This window comes from Manis javanica, chromosome 2 (assembly GCF_040802235.1).
Source record: "Manis javanica isolate MJ-LG chromosome 2, MJ_LKY, whole genome shotgun sequence".
Taxonomy (NCBI): domain Eukaryota; kingdom Metazoa; phylum Chordata; class Mammalia; order Pholidota; family Manidae; genus Manis; species Manis javanica.
The window spans coordinates 217,838,853-217,864,142 of NC_133157.1; the positions used below are offsets into that span (position 1 = coordinate 217,838,853).

General features: G+C 46.3%; 2 protein-coding genes across 5 annotated transcripts in view; one reads left to right on the forward strand and one right to left on the reverse strand.

Annotated features, from left to right (window-relative positions):
• Positions 1 to 25,290, forward strand: part of TG (thyroglobulin) — a 241,004-nt gene that overhangs the window by 133,955 nt on the left and 81,759 nt on the right. The window contains exon 41 of the mRNA XM_073230159.1: positions 3,287 to 3,489. Within this exon, the coding sequence (XP_073086260.1) occupies positions 3,287 to 3,489 (203 nt within the window). The remainder of the gene's footprint in view (positions 1 to 3,286; positions 3,490 to 25,290) is intronic.
• The window catches only part of SLA (Src like adaptor), an 81,793-nt gene continuing 74,473 nt past the window's right edge, over positions 17,971 to 25,290 (reverse strand). For all 4 annotated transcript variants that reach the window (XM_073230162.1, XM_073230161.1, XM_073230163.1 and 1 more), the window contains 3 exons: positions 23,556 to 23,687; positions 20,847 to 20,979; positions 17,971 to 19,971 (listed from right to left, as the gene is read on the reverse strand). In XM_073230162.1, coding sequence (XP_073086263.1) covers positions 19,758 to 19,971; positions 20,847 to 20,979; positions 23,556 to 23,687 — 479 coding nt within the window. In that variant the 3' untranslated portion in view covers positions 17,971 to 19,757. The remainder of the gene's footprint in view (positions 19,972 to 20,846; positions 20,980 to 23,555; positions 23,688 to 25,290) is intronic.

Consider the following 25,290-nt stretch of genomic DNA (forward strand, 5'->3'; position numbering starts at 1 on the left):
GTCGGCCTTGGCCCACAGGGCGCCTGCACCGTCTACAGGGCATGGTTGCTGAGCAGTGTGCTTTGGCCGGGGAGCCAGACGGAAGCATTGCCATACCTTATTGTTCCGGGGCCCTTGGACACTTGTGGAGAGGGTCTGCTACCCTTGCTAGCTGGAGGAGCAGGCCCAGAGTCCTGCCACCGCGGGCTCCCCATCACAGGTGCATTTACTGCTGCTGAAGACAAGGTTCAGTCTGCAAAGGGCACCCATGAGATAAAGCTGGGGCCTAAATCTGCTTTATCAAATTAAGAAAAACCAACTTCTGCAGAGCTTTATGCCAATCACTATTCTTTTCTCTTTACAAATATTAACTAACTCAATCATGGGAAAACCCTGAGGAGGTAGATACTGTTATCATCTTTGTTTTTACAGATGGGGGAAATCAAGTCACATTAAGTAACTTGTCCAGGGCCCTGACAGGGCGAGTGGGTGGTGGTGCCACACTGGTGCCCAGCTGGCTCCATAGCCCATGTGCTCAGCCACCTGCCTGCTGCCTTCTAGTGACGGCCAGCAGTGAGACCTGGGAGAGAGCCCAGGACAAGCCCAGCATGGTGCTAAGGCGCTTTAGAGGGGCAGTTGAAGAACTTGAATGAGTAAGCTAGAATGAGGGAAGAGAAGATGTTGGCTAGGGCAGTGCTGACTGGAGGCAAGAGACGGGAGGTGGAGGGGCAGGTCAGGGCGGATTGGGGGAGGCAGGGAGGAGCTCAGTCACTTGTCCAGAAATCTACCCACATTGTCTCCCGGTTGGACTGAGCATGGCCGGCCAGCAGAGAGCAGCCCCCAGAGGCACCGCACAGCTCGTGTCTGTGGCAGGACTCAGGTGGGAGCTGAGTAGGGCCCTGAGGAAGAAACCTGGGCTCAGCGGCAGCCAGCCTGCAGGGGCACCAGCAAGACATGATGAGCAGACCCTGAGGGCTGAGCGAGGGGCCCGGACTGCTGGGGTGGGCCGAGGTCCACCTCAGGTGCTCTGAGAAGCCAGGGGGATGTTTATACCTGATGCAGTAGGAATGAGGGAGTCATGAAGGCTTTTGAGCAAAGGTTCCATAAATAGAGCACTGTTTTTCATGAAAATAACACAGTGCCTACCTTGCACATCATAGATTCTTTGACAAGTGTTTGTTGAATTGGATTGAATGTTAGGACAAAGAGTTCTGAGAGTGCACGGGGATTTAAGTCCCAAATTGTTAGTATTTTAAGTGGGAAAAGAGTCAGAGACAGTCGGCCTCCCCCACTGTCACTAGAAATGCAGACCACAGACTTCACTCCTGGGACTGAGTCCCCCTGGGTTGGCTCCCTGCTTTCTTGCCCTGCCTGAGACCTTGGGAACACGTACATTCATCCAAAGAAATGGAACATTCATGCAATCCGTTAAAGTCTCCAGTGAGGGTAGTGCCAATGTTTTCTCCAATCCCAGAACATGAAATGCGTTTGAAAAATTCTGCAAGTTTCCCACCTAGAAGAGTAATCTGTACGTTTATGTCCTTTGATCTGGTGTTCTCGTCAGCTTGTGACAGCCAGGCTGGGGAACTGGGAAGCAAGATTTTTCTGTTGGAGAAACAGGGTCTGAATCTTGTTCACCATAACTGTGGTCATTCATTCACCTAACATTAACTAATAACTGGTTACATGCGACTGGTTGTAGTGGGGCACACGGTCTAGCAGGGAAGGCAATGGTGACAAATACCTTGACAGGGGAACCTTTTTCTCCCATCAGGACTCCTGTGTATTGGTGGTGCAGCTGAGACTTACAGGCTGGCAGGGCCAGAGGAGGAGGAGAGGGGAGGGCTCTGGGCAGAGGGAGTCACATGTGCCAAACCTGGGCCTGGGAGGGGATGGAGCCCATGTGCTTGAGCAGCTGATGGGAAGGCTGGGTGGCGCAGCACAAGAAGACAAAGGGAGATAGGGCCCAAGAGATGGGCCACTCAGTCCCGTGGGGCCTCAAATTCATTGGGAGAGCTGAGATCCTAAGGACAAGGGGGTCAGATGAGAGATTACAGATAGGATGGGGTAGTGTCTGTGTGTGTGTGTGTGTGTGTGTGTGTGTGTGTGTGTGTGTGTGTGTGCCTGCGCATGTGCATGTGCATGTGCAGACAGTAAAGAAAGAAATTGTAAGTTTAAAAGACCACTCCAGGTGTGGCATGGAGAGCTCATTGGCAGGAGGAATGTGCAGTTGCAGGAGGCCAGGGAGAAGCATCCAGGGGAGGTGGGGCCGAGGGCAGTGGAGAGAGAGCCCAGAGCTCCTGGGAAAGGAGTGGGGACACAGCAGCAGGTGGCAGGGAGCAGCGTGGCTGAGGGTCTACTGTTGGAGAAGGTAAGACACTCTGGAAGTGCTGCAGGCTGGGGTGCTTAGGAGGCTCAGAGTCAGTCCCTTTGGGGCTGAGGGGACTGAGGGATGGTGAGGGAGCCCCCTGGGTGACATAGGGCTCTAGAGCAGGTGGTGCTCTGGGCTCTGGCCCTCCCGAGAGTCACCAGCACATTGGGGGTTACTGACAGCATGGAATATGCTGAGCTTTCCTTAAGCAAAGTGCATGAGTCTCAGTCAAACCAGAACAGGCCTGGTGTGTGGTATGTCAAGGCAATTAGTGGCATAGATGGACAAGGAGGGCTGACTGAGTTCAGAGGATCAGAGGGCATGGCATGTAGTGTCCCAAAACGCCAAAGCAGGCATGTTTCTGCTATAGGGTTTTTTGTGTGTCTGAATCATGCCATTAAAAAAAAAGTAGTGCTGAGATTTCAGGAAACATTTATTGAATTCTACAAAAAAAGGAAAGAGAAATGAACTCAGTTGAGGGCTCCTGTTGGTCATGGGAGATGAGGCTGTGGGAAGGGGCAGGATCCAGAGCCTCACCAGCCCAGCCCTCATCAGGGAGGAGGAGGCATGGAGACCCAGCGGCAGTGGGTGGAGATGTGGGGCAGGAAGCACGTCTCCTCCCGTATGTGCCAAGCCAGGTGGTGGTCTGAACATGCACACTGCCTCTAATCTGAGCAGCTGCCCTAGAACTCCCTCAGCTATGATGCAGAGCCTGGCCCAGCGAGGTGGAGGGACATGGCCGAGGTCTCCTGCCTGGCTAAGGCTGAAGTGAGGATCCGCTGTGCTCTTCCCGCCACACTATTTGGAACCACATGCCTACCTGTGTGGATGGGAGTCCCGGTCCCCCAGAGGCACCACATGGCTGTCTTAGCGTTAAGATGATCAAACTCCGGGTTGTAAATTCACAAAGGGTGAAAGGCTTTCCTCTTTCTGAAGGGTCCAGCGAGGTGAGTGGCAACTGGGGGCTACTGGACCAGGTGGCAACCCTGACCTGGGTGCAGACCCACATCGCGGTGTTCGGTGGGGACCCTCGGCGCGTGGCCCTGGCAGCAGACCGTGGCGGAGCCGATGTGGCCAGCATCCACCTTCTAACCACCAGGGCTGCTGACTCCAGACTCTTCCGGAGAGCCGTACTGATGGTGAGTGGCCTCTTCTGCCTTCAGCCTTGCTGCAGGCACTGGCCAGGTGAGGCGGTCCTCTGCCTCTTGAGACGAGTCGGTTCCAATCACTTGCTTCTCGCTTATCCTTTGTTCTCAGTGTGTTCTCCTCACGGCCCCATCTTGCCACATACATGTGATTCTGAGGTGCTGAGGGCCCCCGACTGCTGTCCACACATACCTAAAGTGCTAAAAACTCTATTTGGCCAAGTGTTCCTAGTTCCTGGGAATGCCTCACTAGGGTTTACTTGTCCGAACTCTTGATTATGTCCTTTGTCAACAAACATAACAGGATGGAATGTAAAATGAGAGGCTTTCTGGTGGAGCAAAAGTCAATGGTGAGGGTACAGTCTGGCCAGCAGAGTGCTAACTACGCTCAACAGTATCACCCAGAACAGAAGAGACACAAGAGGACGTGCAGCTGCCTCCCAGTGTTGCTTCGCTCGTCTGCTCTGGGTGTGAACTTGCGTCTCCCCTGAAGCTGTCTGGTTTCTCTAAAAGCTGTGCTCCGCTACCCCTGAGATTCGGCTCTCGTGGCATTTCACTGTGGGACTTTATGGGGTATCTCGGTCCCCTCACTAATCCCTCCACCTCATTGCCTGAGGTGTGAGGAGAGGCAGGGGACCTCAGAGCTTGTCCACAGGGCTGGTCAAGGAATGGCGGGCAGCTGAGTCAGCAGCCACAGGGGGAGGCACAGGGTCCCAGTGGTCTGGCCAGCTGAGCCAACCGTTAAATGAAGGCAAAGAAGAGACTCAGGGCCTGTGCTGCTGCTGGCTGGCCTGCTAGGTGACGCTGACGACGCTGACGCTGACGATGATATGATGATGACGATGATATAATGATATTGATGGTTATGATGTAATGATATTGAGGATAGAATAATTATGATGGAAGATATAACCTGGTTGGCCACAGCATAAGCCTTGATGACTATTCTGCTATTGGGTAGGTTTTAATTCTATGAAGTGTCCAGTTTGTGCCAGCTGCTGTGCCAGGGGGCTGGAAATGCCATGCTAAATTATTCATGTCAATAATTGTAGTTTACTGGAGGGTGGGGGACAAACGCTTCAAGCAGATATTTAAAGGAGGATCTTGGGGCAGCTCAGAGGGAAGTCCCCAGCCAAGCACAGAAGAAGAAGGGAGTGTCCAGGAACACCAGGGAGCATCTGAGCAAAATGCCAAAGATGGTAGGCAGTAACATAGCCAGAGTCCTGGCAGAGCTTGGCTCTTCTGAGATGTGCCCACCCTGCAATGCAGAGGAGAAGGGGCCCCCGTGGGCAGCACAGGCGTGGAGGCTGGGAAGCAGCTAACAGCCAGGTTGCGCTGAGTGTCGTGGGTGTCATCCCCAGGGGATGGAGCTGTGGAGTTCCGTTTGTTGCTGGTGTGGTGTGGTGTGGCGTACCATGGTGTGGCACGGTGTGGTGTGGTGTGTGGCGTGGCATGGCATGGTGTGGTGTGGTGTGTGGCGTACCATGGTGTGGCACGGTGTGGTGTGGTGTGTGGCATGGCGTGGTGTGGTGTGGTGTGGCGTGGCGTACCATGGCGTGGCACAGTGTGGTGTGGTGTGGCGTACCATGGTGTGGCACGGTGTGGTGTGGTGTGTGGCATGGCATGGCATGGTGTGGTGTGGTGTGGTGTGGCATACCATGGTGTGGCACGGTGTGGCGTGGTGTGGTGTGTGGCATGGCGTGGTGTGGTATGGCGTGGTGTACCATGGTGTGGCACAGTGTGGTGTGGTGTGGCGTGGCATACCATGGTGTGGCGCAGTGTGGTGTGGTGTGGCGTACCATGGTGTGGCACGGTGTGGCGTGGTGTGTGGCGTGGCATGGCGCAGCGTGGTGTGGTGTGGTGTGGCGTGGTGTGGTGTGGTGTGGTGTCTCCCATTTTAACAATTTTCAAGTGTACAATACAGTGGCACTAGGCACATTCACAGTATTGTGCAGTCATCACCACTGATCATTTCCATAACTTTTTCATCATCCCAAACAGAAACTGTACCTTTCTAACAACAGCTCCCCGTTACCACTCCCTTCCAGCCGCTGGTAACCTGTTTGCTTTCTGTCTCTGTAAATGTGCCCTTTCTAAGTACCTCACATTAGTGGAATAATATGAGATTTTTCCTTTTGTGTCCCATGTATTTCACTCAGTATAATGTCAAGGTTCATCCATGTGCTAGCAGGTGTCAGAGTTTCCTTCCTATTTAGGCTAAATAATACTTCATTGTGTGTAACTACCATGTTTTGTTTATCCATTCATCTGGTGATGGCTTGGGGGTTGTCTGTACCTTTTGACTATTGTATAATAATGCTGCAGTGGACACTGGTGTGCCATCAGAGGGCTTCAAGCATGTGGGAAACTTGTCTCCCTAGGAAGATTCTCCTGGAGTTGGGTGGAGGTTGGACCTGAGAGGTACAGCGCAGCAGGCAGAGAAGGCAGTGAGGAGAATCTTAAGTAACACAAGTTAAGGAAAGACGGAGAACCACTGAGACGACCAGCGCTGTAGACCTGCTCACAGTTCTAGGGCCATCTAACAACACTCTGGCTCCGTCCAGCCTTCCTGAGATCCCTTGATCATGAGGAGGATAGGAGTGGCATTGTTTGGGCATAACGGATACTGGATCAGCATTGTCACCATCCGTGACAGGAAGCAGTGCCACCTGCCAGTTTATCCTTCAGCCATAGGAGCCTTCTAATGTTCCTTGAAGGGTCCATGCTCTGTGCTGCTTCACACAGGCACTTTCCTCTGCATGGAGCCCTTCTCTCCATCTTCCACTAGTTGGCCTGTCCTATTTGTCCCCCAGGGAATCCTTCCAGACCTCCCTGCCTGGAACTGGACCCCCTTCATATGGCCTGTGCTCCCTGTACTTCTCTGTTCAGAATTTATTGTGATTTCTCATCAGTAAATAATTATTCCCACTACCAAGTCTGTCTCCCTCACAAGATTATAAGCTGTGGGAGGGCAAGGTCTAGGTGTGCCTTGCTCTCCACAGGGCCCCAAGTACCTGACACATCTGTTCTATAATTAACATCTGGGCAGAGAATGAGCAGCTGGATGGGGAGTGTGCCCAGGAACCCGCAGACTAGCTCACACGTCTCGCTCCCACTCCTTTCTTGTATTTCTTATCCTTTGACTCAGGTTTTGTGGGTTTTTTTGCTGTCTGTCCCTCTGTAGTGCGTCTGTCTTCGTGGCAGGAGGTCTGAGCACAGGCATCTTTCAATTCCTGGTATTGAAAACAGACGTCCCTGAATTTTAGTTAATCCTGAAAAGATGTCCAAGGGCTCTTTCAGAAACCAGACACTCAGAGGGACCCAGAAAACAACAAAATACCTTCCCGTAGACCCAGAATGCAGAATTTTCTTCGTGAAAATTTTGGAAAGTTTAAGTGTTTGGGGATTTTCAAAAACTAATCTGTTTTAGCAAATGGTAGTGTATTTAAAAATAAACTCGCCATCTGTTGTAGTCTTTAGAAGCAGCTTTTACAACTCCTCCCAGCAGTCTTTGGGATGCATGTGAAATTATTTGGAATTGAGCAAATGAAAATACTTCAATATATCAGCAGTTCTTAAATATGTTCTTTACCAACAGATATTTAAGGAATGACTGTGAGTTGGTGATAGATTCTTGGATAAAATCTTAAGTCTTTCTACAAATCTTGAGGCCAATTGTTGAAATATCAGGCAAGACAGACTCCTGTAATAATTAATAATTTATATTTATTTGTTTAGGACATTTGTGGCCACAAAGCACTTTCAGCATACAATTTGACCCTCTGAATCACATGTGTCTGAGATTATTTTTAATAAATATATTGGAAAATTTTTTGGACATATGTGACAATTTGAAAAGACATTTTGTTTTCCTCTAGTTACTTTATGGTAAGAATCCAACATATGATACATGTAATATACAAAATGTGTGTTAACTGCTTATGTTATCAGTAAGGCTTCAGGTTAACAGTAGGCTCATAGTAGTTAAGTTTTTGGTAAGTCAAGTTTTATGTGGATTTTGACTGCAAGGGGGCTTGACACCCCTAACCTCCAGTTGTGTAAGGGTCAACTGTATCATCTCATAGATTGCTCACATTAATTGGTGTGGGGTCTTTATATTATTTCCAATCTAGACATAAGAAATCCAAGTCTCAGAGTGGCTTAGGGACCCTCTAAAGAACACATAGCAAAGCAACTGCCCAAAGGTGCTAGAACCTAAAGCCAAATCCTAACTTTTCCTATTTTATCAGGCCTCTTCTTCAGGAACTCGGGCCTCTATCAGGATGTCAAGGGCTAAGAGAAACAGCCCAGGCCTAGGATCAGGCAAAGCCAGCATTTGGATTCTGGCATTAGGTAAAATCCTTCACCCTTGCATTCTTCATGAATAAAATTGGATTATTAATTCTGTCTCCCAGGGACTCAAGAAGTTGTCATCGTATAAAGTTTGCAAAGTGTACTGCACACCCTAGGAACTCAAGAAACCCAGGTTCCCCCCTTTTACTAATCAAAGGCAGTTACAAACAAAAGCAGATCTGGGAGATATTTCACCTGTCCTGGGGGCTAGGATGAAAAAGAAAGAGGGGTGACATGTTGCAAATATGCATTCCGTGCCTCTGATGCCCAGGCCAGTTTTAGGAGAAGACAGGGGAGCTCATGTCCTCTGTGTATGATTCACAAGACCTTGAAGAGAGGTCCATGGCCCTCCTACAATACTGCCCCAATTCTGCATTCCTTCGACTGACTGCCAGGCCTTGTGAATTGGCCTCAAGTTAACTTTTCCTGTCTCCGTTCCTGCTCCATTCGTACAGGAACACCACAGTCCTGGCTCAGTAGGCATCACCAGTCTTAGACAATGCCATGCCATCCTCTAGATCATTCCCTTGCTGCTCTGTGGTCAGCTCCACCTGGAAAATCACTCCCTCACTCAGGGCTCAGCTGAAACAGGGCCTCTGAGCCTTTTCTGTCTCTTAAAATAGAGCGAATCCCACTTTAGTGAAGAGACTTGTATTTAGCAATTTGGGGGAATTCTGCCTTGTCTCACATACCTATATCTTTCTGCTATCTTATTCCAGTTCTACTGTGACTGAGTGCTTGACTGGGTGTGTTAATTTCTCCTCTTTGTGCTTCTTTACCTGTACCACTTAGCACAGCACCTGGTTCGGAGAGGGAACCCCAGCCCATGCTGAGTTTCATCACACTAACAGGGGTGCTGGTCTGAGCCAGAGCCTTTCTTTTTTTTAATTTTTTTATTTTGGTGTCATTAATCTACAATTAAATGAGCAACATTATGTTTACTAGATTCCCCCATCACCAAGTCCCCCCTACATACCTATAGTCACGGCCCATCAGCATAGTAAGATGCTGTAGAATCACTACTTGTTTTCTCTGTGTTGCACAGCCCTCTGCGTGCCCCCCACCCCCTACATTATATCTGCTAATCTTAATGCCCCTTTTCCTCCCCCGTGTCCCTCTCTTCCCACTCATCCTCCCCAGTCCCTTTCCCTTTGGTAACTGTTAGTCCATTCTTGGGTTCTGTGAGTCTGCTGCTGTTTGGTTCCTTCAGTTTTTTTCTTTGTTCTTAAACTCCACAGATGAGTGAAATCATTTGTTACTTGTCTTTTTCTGCCTGGCTTATTTCACTGAGCATGATACCCTCCAGCTCCATCCATGTTGTTGCAAATGGTAGGATTTGTTTTCTTTTTATGGCTGAATAATATTCCATTGTGTATATGTACCACCTCTTCTTTATCCATTCATCTACTGACTGACACTTAGGTTGCTTCCATTTCTTGGCTGTTGTAAATAGTACCACAATAAACATAGGGGTGCATGTGTCTTTTTCAAATGGGGCTGCTGCATTCTTAGGGTAAATTCTTAGGAGTGGAATTCCTGGGTCAAATGGTATTTCTATTTTTAGTTTTTTGAGGAACACCCATACTGCTTTCCACAATGGCTGAACTAATTTACATCCCCACCAGCAGTGTAGGAGGGTTCCCCTTTCTCCACAACCTCGCCAACATTTGTTGTTTGTCTTTTGGATGGCAGCCATCCTTACTGGTGTGAGGTAGTATCTCATTGTGGCTTTAATTTGCATTTCTCTGACGATTAGCAATGTGGAGCATCTTTTCATGTGTCTGTTGGCATCTGAATTTCTTCTTTGGAGAACTGTCTATTCAGTTCCTCTGCCCATTTTTTAATTGGATTATTTGTTTTTTGTTTGTTGAGGCGTGTGAACTCTTTATATATTCTGGACGTCAAGCCTTTATCGGATCTGTCATTTACAAATATATTCTCCCATACTGTAGGGTACCTTTTTGTTCTATTGATGGTGTCCTTTGCTGTACAGAAGCTTTTCAGCTTGATATAGTCCCATTGTTCATCTTTGCTTTTGTTTCCCTTGCCCAGGGGGGATATGTTCTTGAAGAAGTTGCTTGTGTTTATGTTCAACAGATTTTTGCCTATGTTTTTTTCTAAGAGTTTTATGGTTTCATGACTTACATTCGGGTCTTTGATCCATTTTGAATTTACTTTTGTGTATGGGGTTAGACAATGGTCCAGTTTCATTCTCTTACATGTAGCTGTCCAGTTTTGCCAACACCAGCTGTTGAAGAGGCTATCATTTTCCCATAATATATCCATGGCTTCTTTATCATATATGAATTGACTGTATATGTTTGGGTTAATATTTGGACTCTGTATTCTGTTCCACTGGTTTGTGGCTCTGTTCTTGTGCCAGTACCAAATTGTCTTGATTACTGTGGTTTTGTAATAGAGCTTGAAGTTGGAGAGTGAGATCCCTCCCACTTTATTCTTCCTTCTCAGGCTTGCTTTGGCTATTTGGAGTGTTTTGTGGTTCCATATGCATTTTAGAACTATTTGTTCCAGTTCGTTGAAGAATGCTGTTGGTATTTCGATATAGATTGCATTGAATCTATAGGTTTCTTTAGGCAGGATGGCCATTTTGACAATATTAATTCTTCCTAGCTAGGAGCATGGGATGAATTTCCATTTGTTGGTGTCCTCTTTAATTTCTCTTAGGAGTGTCTTGTAGTTTTGAGGGTATAGGTCTTTCACTTCCTTGGTTAGGTTTATTCCTAGGTATTTTATTCTTTTTGATGCAATTGTGAATGGAATTGTTTTCCTGATCTTACTGCTAGCTCATCATTAGTGTATAGGAAAGCAACAGATTTCTGTGTATTAATTTTGTATCTTTTGCTGAATTCAGATATTAGTTCTAGTAGTTTTGGAGTGGAGTCTTTAGGGTTTTTTATATACAATATCATGTCATCTGCAAATAGTGACGTTTGACTTCTTCTTTACCAATCTGGATGCCTTGTATTTCTTTGTTTTGTCTGATTGCCATGGCTAGGACCTCCAGTACTATGTTGAACAACAGTGGGGAGAGTGGGCATCCCTGTCTTGTTCCCGATCTTAAGGGAAAAGCTTTCAGCTTCTCACTGTTAAGTATGTTGTTGGCTGTGGGTTAATCATATATGGCCTTTATTATGTTGAGGTACTTGCCCTCTATGCCCATTCTGTTAAGAGTTTTTTTTATCATGAATGGATGTTGAATTTTGTCGAATGCTTTTTCAGCATCTATGGAGATGATCATGTGTTTTTTGTCCTTTTTGTTGATGTGGTGGATGATGTTGATAGATTTTCGAATGTTGTACTATCCTTGCATCCCTGAGATGAATCCCATTTGATCATGGTGTATGATCCTCTTGATGTATTTTTGAGTTTGGTTTCCTAATATTTTGTTGAGTATTTTTACATCTATGTTCATTAGGGATATTGGTCTGTAATTTTCTTTTTTGTGGGGTCTTTGCCTGATTTTGGTATTGGAGTGATGCTGGCTTCATAGAATGAGTTTGGAAGTATTCCCTCCTCTTCTATTTTTTGGAAAATTTTAAGGAGAATGGGTATTATGTCTTCTCTGTATGTCTGGTAAAATTCAGCGGTGAATCCATCTGGCCTGGGGTTTTGCTCTTGGGTAGTTTTTTATTACCAATTCAATTTCGTTTCTGGTAGTTGGTCTGTTTAGATTTTTCTCTTTCTTCCTGGGTCAGTCTTGGAAGGTTGTATTTTTCTAGGAAATTGTCCATTTCTTCTAGGTTTTCCAGCTTGTTAGCATGTAGATTCTCATAGTATTCTCTAATAATTCTTTGTATTTCTGTGGGGTCCATTGTGATTTTTCCTTTCTCATTTCTAATTCTGTTTATGTGTGTAGTTTCTCTTTTTCTCTTAATAAATCTGGCTAGGGGTTTATTTATTTTGTGTATTTTCTGAAAGAACCAGCTGTTGGTTTCATTGATTTTTTCTGTTGTTTTATTCTTCTCAATTTTATTTACTTCTTCTCTGATCTTTATTATGTCCCCCCTTCTGCTGACTTTGGGCCTCATTTATTCTTCTTTTCCCAATTTCAATAAATTGTGACATTAGACTATTCATTTGGGATTGTTCTTCCTTCTTTAAATACACCTGGATTGCAATATACTTTCCTCTTAGAACTGCCTCCGCTGCATCCCACAGAAGTTGGAGCTTTGTGCGTTGTCATTTGTCTCCATATATTGCTTGATCTCTGTTTTAATTTGGTCACTGACCCATTGATTATTTAGGAGTATGTTGTTAAGCCTCCATGTGTTTGTTAGCCTTTTTGTTTTCTTTGTACAATTTATTTCTAGTTTTATACCTTTGTGGTCTGAGAAGTTGGTTGGTAGAATTTTTGAATTTACTGAGGTTCTTTTTGTGGCCTAGTATGTGGTCTATTCTGGAAAATGTTCAATGTGCACTTGAGAAGAATGTGTATCCTGCTGCTTTTGGGTGTAGAGTTCTTTAGATGTCTGTTAGGTCCATCTGTTCTAGTGTGTTGTTCAGTGTCGCTGTATCCTTACTTATTTTCTGTCTGGTTGATCTGTCCTTTGGAGTGAGTGGAGTGTTGAAGTCTCCTAAAATGAATGCATTGCATTCTGTTTCCTCCTTTAATTCTGTTAGTATTTGTTTCACATATGTCGGTGCTCCTGTGTTGGGTGCATATATGTTTATAATGGTTATATCTTCTTGTTGGACTGACCCCTTTATCATTATGTAATGTCCTTCTTTATCTCTTGTTACTTTCTTTGTTTTGAAGTCTATTTTGTCTGATACAAGTACTGCAACACCTCCTTTTTTCTCCCCATTATTTGCATGAAATATCTTTTTCCATCCCTTGACTTTTAGTCTGTGTATGTCTTTGGGTTTGAGGTGAGTCTCTTGTAAGCAGCATATAGATAGATCTTGCTTTTTTATCCATTCTATTACTCTGTGTCTTTTGATTGGTGCATTCAGTCCATTTACATTTAGGTTGATTATAGATAGATATGTACTTGTTGCCATTGCAGGCTTTGGATTTGTGGTTACCAAAGGTTCAGGGGTAGCTTCTTTACTATGTAACTGTGTAACTTAACTCTCTTGTTAAGCTATTAGAAACACAGTCTGATGATTCTTTATTTCTCTCCCTTCTTATTCTTCCTCTTCCATTCTTTATATGTTAGGTGTTTTATTCTGCACTCTTTTGTGTTTCCTTTGACTGTTTTTGTGGATAGTTGATTTTATTTTTTGCCTTTAGTTAGTATTTGATTGGTCTGCTTTCTTTTCTGTGATTTTATTTTCTGTGGCGACACGTATTTAGCCTTAGGAGTGCTCCCATCTAGAGCAGTCCCTTTGAAATACCCTGTAGAGGTGGCTTGTGGGAGGCAAATTCCCTCAGCTTTTGCTTTTCTGAAAATTGTTTAATCCCTCCATCAAATTTAAATGATAATCGTGCTGGATACAGTATCCTTGGTTCAAGGCCCTTCTGTTTCATTGCATTAAATATATCATGCCATTCACTTCTGGCCTGTAAGGTTTCTGTTGAGACATCTGATGGGTTTTCTTTTGTAGGTAATCTTTTTTCTCTTTCTGGCTGCCTTTAATACTCTTTCCTTGTCTTTGTTCTTTGCCATTTTAATTATTATATGTCTTGATGTTATCCTCCTTGGGTCCCTAGTGTTGGGAGATCTGTGGCCTTCCATGGTCTGAGAGACTATTTCCTTTTCCAGCTTGGGGAAGTTTTCAGCAATTATTTCTTCAAAGACACTTTCTATCCCTTTTTCTCTCTCTTCTTCTTCTGGTACCCCTATAATGTGAATATTGTTCTGCTTGGATTGGTCACACAGTTCTCTTAATATTCTTTCATTCCTAGAGATTCTTTTATCTCTCTGCCTCGGCTTCTCTGTATTCCTGTTCTCTGATTTCTGTTCCATGAACAGTCTCTTGCACCTCGTCCAGTCTGCTCTTAAGCCCTTCTATCAATTGTTTCATTTCTGTTATCTCCCTCCAGACTTCATCCCTTAGCGCTTGCATATTTCTCTGCATGTCCATCAGCATGGTTATAACTTTGATTTTGAATTCTTTTTCAGAAAGATTGGTTATATCTATCTCATCAGGCCTTCTCTCTGGGGTTGTCTGAGTGATTTTTGACTGGACCAGATTCTTCTGCCTTTTCATGGTGATAGAAGTGGTCGCAGGCAGGTGGCACATGTGTCAGCTGGGAGAACAAAGTCCCTTCCTGCTTGTTTGTCATCTTGCCCTTCTCTGCTGCCTTTGCCGGTTACCTGCACACCAGGAGCAGTCTCTGGGATCATCTCCTGAGCTGCCATGGGTGGGGCTGCCCTCAGGCTAGCCTAGAGCACTGCGGGGGGTTGCAACCGCACCGGGTGTGTTCTCCCGTGAAAATGGCGCCCCTTCATGCCTTTTGGACCTTGCTCCAGCTTCCGCTGCCTGTCCCGGTTAGCTGCGCACTGGAATGAGACTCTGTGTGGTTGCTGTGGGTGGGGCTGCTTTCCTGCCGGCTGTGGCAGGTCAGCCGGTTTGCTTGTTGTGCCGGCCATGGGGTAAGAATGACAGGCTGCTTATCACTGTGAGGGGCTTTGGGGCTGCTTTACCCCCCAGGTGGTTAGGGGGCCTGAAGTTCCTCAAGATTCCCAGCCTCCTGGGCTGAGTGTGCTGGGACAATTTTGTTCAGCTGTTGAGCCCTTGTCCCTTTAAGATTTTTAAAAAGCACCTGCTTTTGTTTTGTCCCAGGTGTGCCGGCTGCAGGGACCTACTCACAGATTTTACTGTTCTGTTTCCCTTATATCCAGCACACCATGCACCGCATGTCTGCGCTCCTGGTGTGGATGGCTGGGACTGGGTGTTTAGCAGTGTTGGGCTCCCACTCCCTCCCCGCTCCGACTCCTCTCCTCCTGCTGGTGAGCTGGGGTGGAGGGGTGCGCTTGGGTCCCGCCGGGCCGCGGCTTGTATCTTACCCCCTTCGTGAGATGCTGGGTTCTCACAGATGTAGATGTAGCCTGGCTGTTGCACTGTATCCTCTGGTCTCTCTTTTAGGAGTAGTTGTATTTGTTGTATTTTCAAAAATATATATGGTTTTGGGAGGAGATTTCCGCCACCCTACTCACGCCACCATCTTGAGCCGGCTCCGGAGCCTTTTCTTCTCCTGTTCTGCACCTGTCTCATGGTATGGATGCTCTCTCCTGTGTTCCTCTTAATCAGATCAACTAGCTATTAATGGGCCTTGATGCTTTCATATATATTTTAGAATAAGTTTATTGATTTTTAAAAATATTCCTGGTGGGAGTTTGGTTGTATTTTTATGTAATTTCCAATTAATTTCAGAAAAATATCTATGTTTTTATGATATTAAATTGTGAAGCAGGTTAACACCATAACCACGAATGTAGTTCTTTTGTCTCCTTAGGTCTTTTCAGAGAGTTTTGAACTTTTCTCAACAAAAGGTTTATGAAATCATCGTCGGCATATGGCATAGATCAGTTGGCATTGTAAATGGTGTCATGTTTTTTATTTACTTCCCAGTTGGTAAATACTGGCATAGAGGAATAAGTTGTTTAGAGATTTGCTGAGCATTCTTACCATTCTCATACTTTGTTGGTTCCATTGGATTTTCTATGAAGTTATCTCATTATCTGCAAATTATGACAGGTTTATTTCTGTCACCATTGGAGCAAAATGCTCAGTTGCTCTAACAAAGAGACCCAACTAATGCAGCTTAAAAAATAAAGATCTTTCTTTTCTTTTCTCTTTCTCATGATGACATTTGCCAAGGTGAGGAGTCCAGGTGTCTCATGATCTCTCAGGGCCTGACGTTCTTTCTAGGTGTTTCTCTCTCATCATAGGGTCTTGTTCTCATCTGCAGGCCTGAGTCTGGGTTGCTGGGGGCTGCAACCAGCAGGGAAGGGACAGAGAGAGAGGCAGGCCACCCCTGCTGACTCTGGGAGGGAAGGGGCACCACCCCCACACAGCCTGGCTCCACAGACCTGTGTTTCAGTTACTTTGGTTCTCCTTTGTCATGGGCATTCTTGCTCATGTTTTTATCATAGTAATCTTACTCCCTGAACAATATTTTGTTTTAGAAAATCTTTTTGACTGTGTTTTAAGGACTCAGTTTCATTGATGTCTGCCTTTGTCAATATCTTTCACTTTCTTCTTGTTTCCTTAACAGTCTTTTTAGCTTATTTTAGCCTCTTAAGATGAAAGCTAACCTCATTTCCTTTGTTTCCCAGATTTCTAGCAATAAATTTCCCTCTTATTACTGTATCTGCTTTGCACCCAAAATGTTGATAAGTAGCAATATGCCATGTATTTTTAAGTATTTTATTATTTCATGCATTATGTTATTCTTAACTCAAGGAAAATTTTGCACTGTTATCATAGAACATGAATTAGGGGTGCTGAATCTTTGAGACATATTAGGACCCCCTCTGTGACCTAAGCTGTTCTTCATTTGTTGGCAGAGAAGTTAAATAGTGTTATTGAAATATTCTACCTGTCTGTTTATTTACCTATTTATTTTCACTTAATCTATCAGTTTCTGAGAGTTACACGTTAAAATTTTCAAATAGAATGATTGCTTTATCTATTTGTGCCTGCAGTAATTGCACACTGTATTTTGAAACTATAGTTGAACCTTGAACAATGTGGGGGTTAGGGGCATCAACCCCCTCATACAGCTGAAAATTCACATAAATTTATAGACTCCCCAAAACTTAACTACTAATAGCCTACTGTTGACTGGAAGCCTTTCCAATAACATGAACAGTTGGCTAATACATATTTTGTATGTTATTTCTGCTGTATTCTGTATTCTTGTAACATAGTAAACTAGAGAAAAGAAAATATTCTTTCAAACTGTCACAAATCTCCAAAATTTTTTCCAGTATACCTAGTGAAAATAGTCTGCATATAAGTGAACCTGCACTGTTCAAACTCATGTTATTCAAGGTCAACTGTATATTTTGTTAGGTTAATGTAGGTTCAATCATTGTATCTTCTTAATATATCATTCCTTTTATAACATCTCTCTTTGTCTATTGATAATTTCTTTTCACCTCAAGTTCCATTTTTCCTCAAAACTAAATAATTTTTCCTTTTGTTCATTTTGACAGTCTTTCCACCCTTTATTTTCAAACTCTGAAGTCTTTTGTTTTACCTATATGTCAAGTAGATCGTACAATGCCAGAATTCTAACAATTCGTTCCCTCTGTACACAGCAACCAGGATGTTCTATTAAACATATAAATGAAATGCCATCACTGCTCTGCTTAGATTCTTCCAGTGGCTTCCCATTTCTCCTAGAATAGATCCTAAACCCCTGACCCTCCCAGACCTGCTTCCTCCAGACAGCAGCCCTCCATCCTGCCCCCATCTCCCTCAGCCCCAACTACCCTGGCCTTTTTCCAGTTCCTTCCATACTCAACCTTGCTCCTGCCCACAAGAACTGTCTTGCATCCCCTGCCGCCTCCAGTGTGCTTCTCAATCTTTGCGGGGCTGTTTGCTGCTCATCCTTCAGGCCTCAGCTCAAATGGGAGCTCAAATGCCTGAGCCAGGAGGCCTTTGCTAAGCATCGGATTAAACGACTCCCCTACCTGCCCTACGCCAGTCCAGCAGCCTGTGCCGCTTTCTGCACTGTGTTCACCATCACCGGGAAGTTCTTGTTTATTCAAGCTCTCTGATATCAGAGAGTCATCAGCCCTTCGCTGCCATAGCTCCTGTGCCTAGAGCAGGGTCTGGTATTTCACAGGAGTCCAGAAAATATTTGTAGAAAGAAATTCTTGGAAGAACAAATAGCAGAGGTATCACAAGTAAAATACAGATGTATCTAGGTGAGACAGAATTTTCTTAACAATCGCTAAGAAGTTGTTCTCCCCTGTGTCCAGTTTTAAGCTTGATAGGACTCCCTCGGAAGTCACAAAATACAGTTTTCTTGAGGCTGGATGTGAAGAAGAAGCTGAGCTGCTAACCAGTGGGGTTCCTCTTGGTGTTCCTGGCTCCTTCTCATCTCTTTCTAGTTTCAAGTTTATTTGAAAACTCAAAACCTAAAAAAGTTTCAGAATGAACTACCTACCCACCTCACCTGGAAATGCCCCCCACATCCAAGGGTTAAATATTTATTAGGTTTATTTTAATCAGGAATAAATACATGATTTAGCAAAATGTAATGCTTCCCACTTAGAAACCCCTCTGAGTACCCCTGAAATGTTCCAACCACATTAGTCACAACAGTAAACAATAGCTAAGACACTGTACAAACATCTGGGGTCTGTGAGGCCACTCTGCCTTATGGTGGAAGTCAGCATTCACAGTGTCATATTCATTCCCATATACTGACTGGTCCCTTTGAAACAGCCTTTTAGGATTGTTGAGGAAACCACAAATATCTTCTTGTATAAACACACTGGAATCTGATGATACACAGAATCATGTAAATGCATATACACACGCTACCAGCCCAGTGATCTCAGGTCCGTGGAATGTGTATGGTGAACAGACAGACCCCTCAGATCAGGTGGTGAGGGTTACTGCATGCACCCCTCCGCTGCTGACTCCCTCTGCAGTGGGGGGAAAATGAGTCACGATGCACCACCGCCCCCTTCCTAACAGGACCCAGATGGATGCCTGGAGATAAATACTCCTTCTCTAGATCTTCCCTGTGTTTTCTCTCTCATCTCTTAAAATTATATATGACAGAATTAAGCCACTCTCCCATTTTTATGGGAGCTCAGCATTTTTATTCATGCAGATGGCAGACCCTTCTTAGAATAAAATCCTGGATGAGTTAATTCTTCAGAACTTATCAATTTCCTTTTTTCAAAAGATGCAACCATTCTCACCAACTCAGTCCTCTGCTCTCTGAATGCCCAGGTGAGACAGGAGCTCCAGGTCACCTTTACCTGACCCCAGTCCCACCTGAAGCCATGAACTCATTTCTTCTTTTATATCCCACTTCCATGATCCTTGTTTATACATGTTTCTTTCTGTCTACACTGTGAGCACCTCTGCTGGAACCTGAGGCTTATTCCTCTTTTTCCCTTTTTGACCTGCCAACCTATGTGGGGCTTAACACAGTGCCTTTTCTGGCAATTATGGATAAATAACTGATGCATTTATATAGGCAAGAATCTTAGCATGCCAGAGAAAGTCCTTCTGTGCTGCAAAGCCATGGCTGGGACATCGTGGCAACATGCTCAGGTCCGGGCCCGCCCTCGTGCTTCCCCCCAGCAGCCTCCCCCTCTCCCATTTGTCTTGTCCTCTGCAGAAGCAGGGAGGCCATCTGACTTCTGCCCATGTGGCTTTGGTACCAGCAGGCCAAAGGGCTCTCCTGATTCAGGGCTAATAAGGACGGTTCGTGTTTAGTGTCACTGAGTTCCCTTAAAAAGAGAGGCGCTGCACACCTAAGGTCTTTCTATGGATGTGTTAGAAAAGTTCAATGCAGGGACAGTTTGCAAACCCAGACCTTCTACCAGGCCACAGCTTTTGGCTCATCTCCTTTTCAGGTTTTTCTCATTTGGAAGTTCTCTCTAATGATTTCATGTGTGACCATCTGGATGGTTTATGGAGGATGGTCCTTGTGCACTTTCTTGTGAGAGTGTCGGCATCTTTCCCGCAGACATGACAAGCACACGCACACATGTAGGGCTCTTCTGAGACTTTGCTCTCTTACATCACGATTTGACATTTCGTGACATCTCAGATCAGACACTAGGGAGGGGCTCCCTTTGTCATGATATGGACAGAGAAGATTCAAGTTTGAGTCTCCATGTGGCTTCTCTTGGGTCTGGAAGATGTGAGGTTCCCTGGGGACCAGGGAACAAGGCCTCTTCGCAAGATCCCAGGTGATGGTCCAAACCTCTGATCTTGTGGGTGTGCACCAGAGTGACTGTTTTGAGCTAGTCTTCAAAGTATGGTGGCGATGAGAAGAAGGAACTCTTCCGTTTGCTTCCACTGTACATCAAGGAGACACTCTTCTTCTTTCTATCGAAGGAGGTGCTGTCATCACTGGTCAGGGACAGGTAGGAGGCTATGCTTTCTCGAAGGCCGTAGCTGAAGAGAGACTCATCTACACCTAGTGGGCTTTTTGCTCCCTCCGGGTCCCCCTGCAGTCTGTGGGTGGGAAGAAGGAAGCAGAGGACAAGTAAAAAGAGAGGGACATAGAGACATGGAGGACAGGAGAATGAGAAAAGGAGGAAAAAAAGAGCCTGGTTAATACTCCTCTAACTTACTGTTTTTAATTCAGCTTCTTAGGTTTGTGGTGTGTGATCTTAGAGAAATCACTTAACCTCTCTGAACCACTATTTTCTTGCATGGTTACAACTTGCAATTACAAATTTTAATAAGTATTTCTTTGTGATGTTTACAAGGAAGAGCAGTGGTGTTCGTCTCCCCGGCAATTCTGATCTCTGACTTTCTTTGGATTTGCCAGTGGGATGTCTGGATCAGTGTTTAATTAATAAACGAACCTGCTCATCCCCAACTACAGATACCCCTTAAAATGCAATAACTGACAATCAAAACAAATCAGTGGAAGATTTTTTTTTTCCTTAAAAAATTGAAGTCACCATAGGATTTTGCTGGTATGTTTAAGCTTTCTGAGTTTAAAATAATATCAAACTTATACAAGATTTATTTGCATGTTACTCTCTAGGATCTGGACAATTAAGAAAGCAAGGTAGCATCTTGCAGCTAGAAAATATTCTGCTAACACTGTATGGGGACTGAATAAATGTTTGCAGAACTGGGGTTCCTGAGAGCCTTGGCAAGGGATTGTGAGGGCCATGCAACCCAGTGCATGAGGCCGGAGGCTAGGTCTACCTCCCAGGGGACAGTAGGGTTCCATGGGGCTGCACCTGTTCAGAGTGCTTCCCCTCAGGTGTCTGAAGGGTTTGCTGTAACTGGCCACAGCTTCCATGTGCCAGTTTCAGACACTGGTGTGGGGTTCACACATTCATGGAGGATACGCACACACATAGACACCCCACCTGGACACCCTCTTCCAGTCAAAGGTCTTCTGGCGTAAGGTGACGGGTGAGCTGGGGGCTCTCACTGCCGGGGCAGCTGTACTCTGAGTGAGGCAGGGTGTGGTCAGCACACAGCAGAGGCCATCAGCCACCTCTGAGGAGAGAAGCAGACAGCTAACTGGTCAGTGACTCTGGGATGTCCTGCCTGCACAGGCTGTGGGGTCTGAGGGACCATCCAATATGGCTGTTCGCAAGGGGAAACAGGCCAAGGTCTGGCGGGGCTGACATGTTGTTAACATGCCCTGAATATGCACTCTGCTTAGCTTGGCACAGGTAGAGAGTAAAGCGTATGATCTAGAATTGACCAAACGTGGGTTTGAATTTCTGCTTCCCCACTGACAGTAAATCACCTGGACCCCCTTGAGCCAGGACAGCTGGCAGAGTGCCTTCCTGGGCCCACCTCCTGGGGTTCCCACTAAGGCAGGTTCCAGCAGCTTCTGCAGGTGAGCCTCGTGTGCAAGGAGGCACTGCACGCAATGCAGATTCCCCCAAAGAGCAGTGATTAATACCGCTTGGTGGGCTGACACAGTTGTAGAAAGAAAACTAAATGATGGAAGAAGATAGTAAGGAAGCGAGGGACAGGAGGAAGAAGGGAGGGAGCGAAGGAGGGAAGGCAGCACAAAAACGATGAAAGACCCAGGAAAGGAGGAGGAAAACAGATCAAACACAGAGGCAAAAGAAATTGGATGAAGAAAAGTATCTCTTCTCCACCCTACATACTCATGCACAGAGAGAACAAAAATTAAGTAAATCCACTTCTTTTTTCCCTCTGCTAGTATGAAATGTCAGAACTTCCAGGACCCCTCACCTTTCCCACAGCACGAAGGTAGAGCCCCCATCTCATCCGAGCCCTCCACCCGCCCTCATCATCATTAGAAAGACTGTGCTGCGGCTGTGCTCAGACATTCTCATACACTGGGGACGTTCCATGGGGCCCCATTCAGTGTGGAGACCTCGTGGTCCCCATGTTACAGGACAGGAAGTGGCCAGGGACGTGTGAGGCTCCTGGCCTCCAGCGGGCCTATCACTCGGCCTCCCCAGCCTGCGCCAGGTTCTGGGAGGCGCATCTCCACCTCCCACCTTATTTACGGAGCTTTCAGGCTATCAAGAACAAAAGGAATTTCACTGAAGACGCAAACCCAGCCTCTACAGGCAGTGATGCACAGTGTTCAGTCTGCCTTTCACTGTGACCCCAAATGCCCACCCACATGGGCCCATGCTAAGAAATATGACGTTGGGCCCTGAGGTTAGAGGGAGCTTGATTGGATGTGAATCTGAAATAATTGCCTGCCATGGGTTGGAAATTGAAACCCCCTCCCAGGTTAGGGGGTGAGAGAGAGACCAAGTCAGATACAAAGACTAAAGAAATCAGAGGCAGTAGACAGCACGGGCAGGGACCCTATGGAAGTCCTTCCCTAGAAAGGTTAGTGCTTACGGTGAAAAGGACGTTTTGGCAAAGAGGAAAAGAACTGACAGCGACGAGTGCATGACACGAGTCCAGTGGGACCAGCATCAACGCTGAGCAGGAAGTACTTGGGTCCTCAGGGGCACGGGAAGCCTTTTAGGATTCAGGCCCTTCCCAGTGATTGTCAGGGGCGACCTTATCGCAGTCCACTGCCTGATGCAGTGGCTGGGGGTCTGTGTTTGGAAGGCATTGCTTCTGCCTTGGTGCAAGATCCTTGGGTCTTCTAAGCCTGGAAGCCTCCCAGTCTGTAAAATCTTTGCTGGGGTGGCATCCTTTTCATGTTTGCTTTTGTCTATGCAAAACTTATGGTCTCTACACCTCTCAGATGATTGTTATTAAAAGCCAAATACCAAAACCAACCTTTACTCATAATCAGTAAAAGTTGACTGTTTCCAGGACTCCCTTCCTCTTTCAATTTTAGCTAAGCTGCTAGGTTTTCAGGTATCATATCTGTGATCATTTATTTCGCATCTGCCATGCACCAAGCTGTGATGGGCACATTATATGAAGGGTGCTGCTCACCAGCCACCACAACCACTGGCAAGGAGCCTGCTCGTCCACCCCCGTGAATGGGGAGCTGAGGCTATGAGACGGAAGCCTTGGCCGGGTCTCCTGGAGCCCAAATTGAGCTTGGGCTGCCTCCCAAGGGGCCATGCCATCTTTACGGCCTGCACATCTCCCAGGCCAGGCGTAATAACCCACGCCTGGTGGATACCTCCTTTCACCTTGAAATGTCCTTCACTTCCCCACACCCTAAAGAACACTAGCAAAGATACCCAGGGGTGTGAGGTCAGACATCCTGAACCCGGAAGGGGGAACACCTAACAAAGTGAAAGCGGTTTTTTTCTTCCTCGCTCCAGTTTGTCAGGGGAGGGAAGGGGGAGGAGGTGTGCTGGCTGAGGAACCGTGGCAGACATTCAGTACGAGCCCGTGTTCACGTGCTGGGCCCTCCCCAGCATGCTCCGTGTACTAATTCAATGAGTGCTCACTACCTCCCTGCAGTAGGCTGAGATTAGCTACGTTTTACTTATTTAGGCAGCGTTCACAAGCAGTCTGTTTTAGCCTGCAATTTACCATCTGAATTCACAGGAAAAAAGCAGATTGAGGAAGCAGGCTGGGCAGAGAGCAAAGCAAGTCCTAAGGGCGCCACAGGGCAGCTAGCAAAGAGGGACTTCATTGATCCGTCCTGATGGGGTTTCCCTTACCGGAATAGTGGTTCACCAGGTCCTCCAGGCACTGAAATGTGAGCCTTGGGGAAATGTAATACCAGTTGTTTGGCAGGCGGAAGATGCGGTAATGCTTCACCTGCCGGTGTCTCACTGAGAGAGAATAAAAACCTGCAGGAAGTGATGACAAGTCAGTGGCATTCCTGGTGTCCCCAGGCAAGGGCAAGCAGCTAAGGGGCCCGCCACCACGGAGAGGCTGTCTCAGCCTGTGATACAAGGATGGTTCCCAGATGTGCGCTCTTGTGTTTTGAGTAATGAGCACCAGAGCGTCCTGCCTGGCTGTCGCTCACCCCGCAGAGCCTGCGGCACGTGCCGTTTCAGCAGTGCACGTGCAGTACAGGCTTCCAAGTGCACAGCCTTACTCTCCATGAGATTACCATGTGTGGTGCTTCCACAGCTTTCTGTCGGTCTTTAGGGCAAAGTAAGTGTGTAGGCTTGGGTTGTGCCCTGTAGACCCAGAATCTGTGGTCCTCCTGTGTCCTTCTCAGGTCCTCGCAGTATGATTGGTGTGCTGCCGTTGCCCTCCCTGTCCTACAAGGCCACTACCCCACAGATTTTAGGGGGCCTTACATTGTGTTTCCATTTCCTGATCCCTGTGCCCTCTGATTTATGCTTGGTTTTTCTCAGTGTCCTTAAGAAACATGTAAAACCTCTGTTATTTCTCCTTACACACCATTACAGTAATACCCAAGGTTGGTTAGTAAGAGCAGAACCTGGACAAGTGCCTTCACCTCTCTTAGCCCCAGTTTCTCTGATGGAGAGTGAGACAGTTGTACCTAGGCCACAGTTAAGAGCCCTTCCTGCTTTGTCTTCTGGGGTCCCACCCGTAGGCAATGGGAGAGGAGGAGCCCTAGAATTTACTGTGTGTGCTGGGCAGGGGGCTAAACATTTCAAGCAACATTTCTGTTGACTCTCAGAAAGACCCTGGGAGGTATTGTCCCCAAATATTTTATAGGTGGAGAAATGAGACTCAGAGCCTCTGAGTGCTCTGGCCAGAGGCATGCAGCTTGGAAGTGGCAGACTTGGCATCTGTCCCTTGTCCTGAGCAGACATCCTGGAGCATTCTGATGGGCATCCCTCACTTTGGCCCCGATCTGCCCTCTGAGGGAACCCAACATGTGTCTTCCAGTAACATCAGTGGGGACTGGAGTGTAGTGAGCAGGTGGAAAATTATCAGAACTTTGCATACCCGAGGGAGCAGAGCCTGCCGCGGCTTCGCTCACCGCCCGTCCCAGCTCAGCTGCAGATTCGGTTGACGACTTCTTTATATTTAGATGGGCTCTGGCACTCAAGCCGAGTTCTCCCCAGCCGCTTAGCCATGCCAACCTCCAGGCTCTGTCTGACCCTGGGTCTCCTGCCTCAGGGGACCCCCAGAACACGCACAAGAAATTTGGCCTTTTCTTTGATCTTACTCTCCCTCAGCACATTCATATTTTTAAGAAAAAAGCTATTCTTGGGTTTTGTTATTACGTGTATGTGGTCCGTGCCTCCCCTGAGTAAGTAAGGCTGATTGTCATTTTGACCAAGGGCTCTGGCACCAGGCAGCACTGGCCTTTAATAGGTGCACGGAAAATATTCCCGGACACCTTGTTTTCTCTTCTTTGATAGCAAGTGTCCAACAAGCAGGCTGAGAACTTGAACATTAAGAAGTTATTATTCTTAATTGGGGAAAACCTAGCTGGTAGGTGCTTTGCTCCTGTGAGTTAGGGCACTT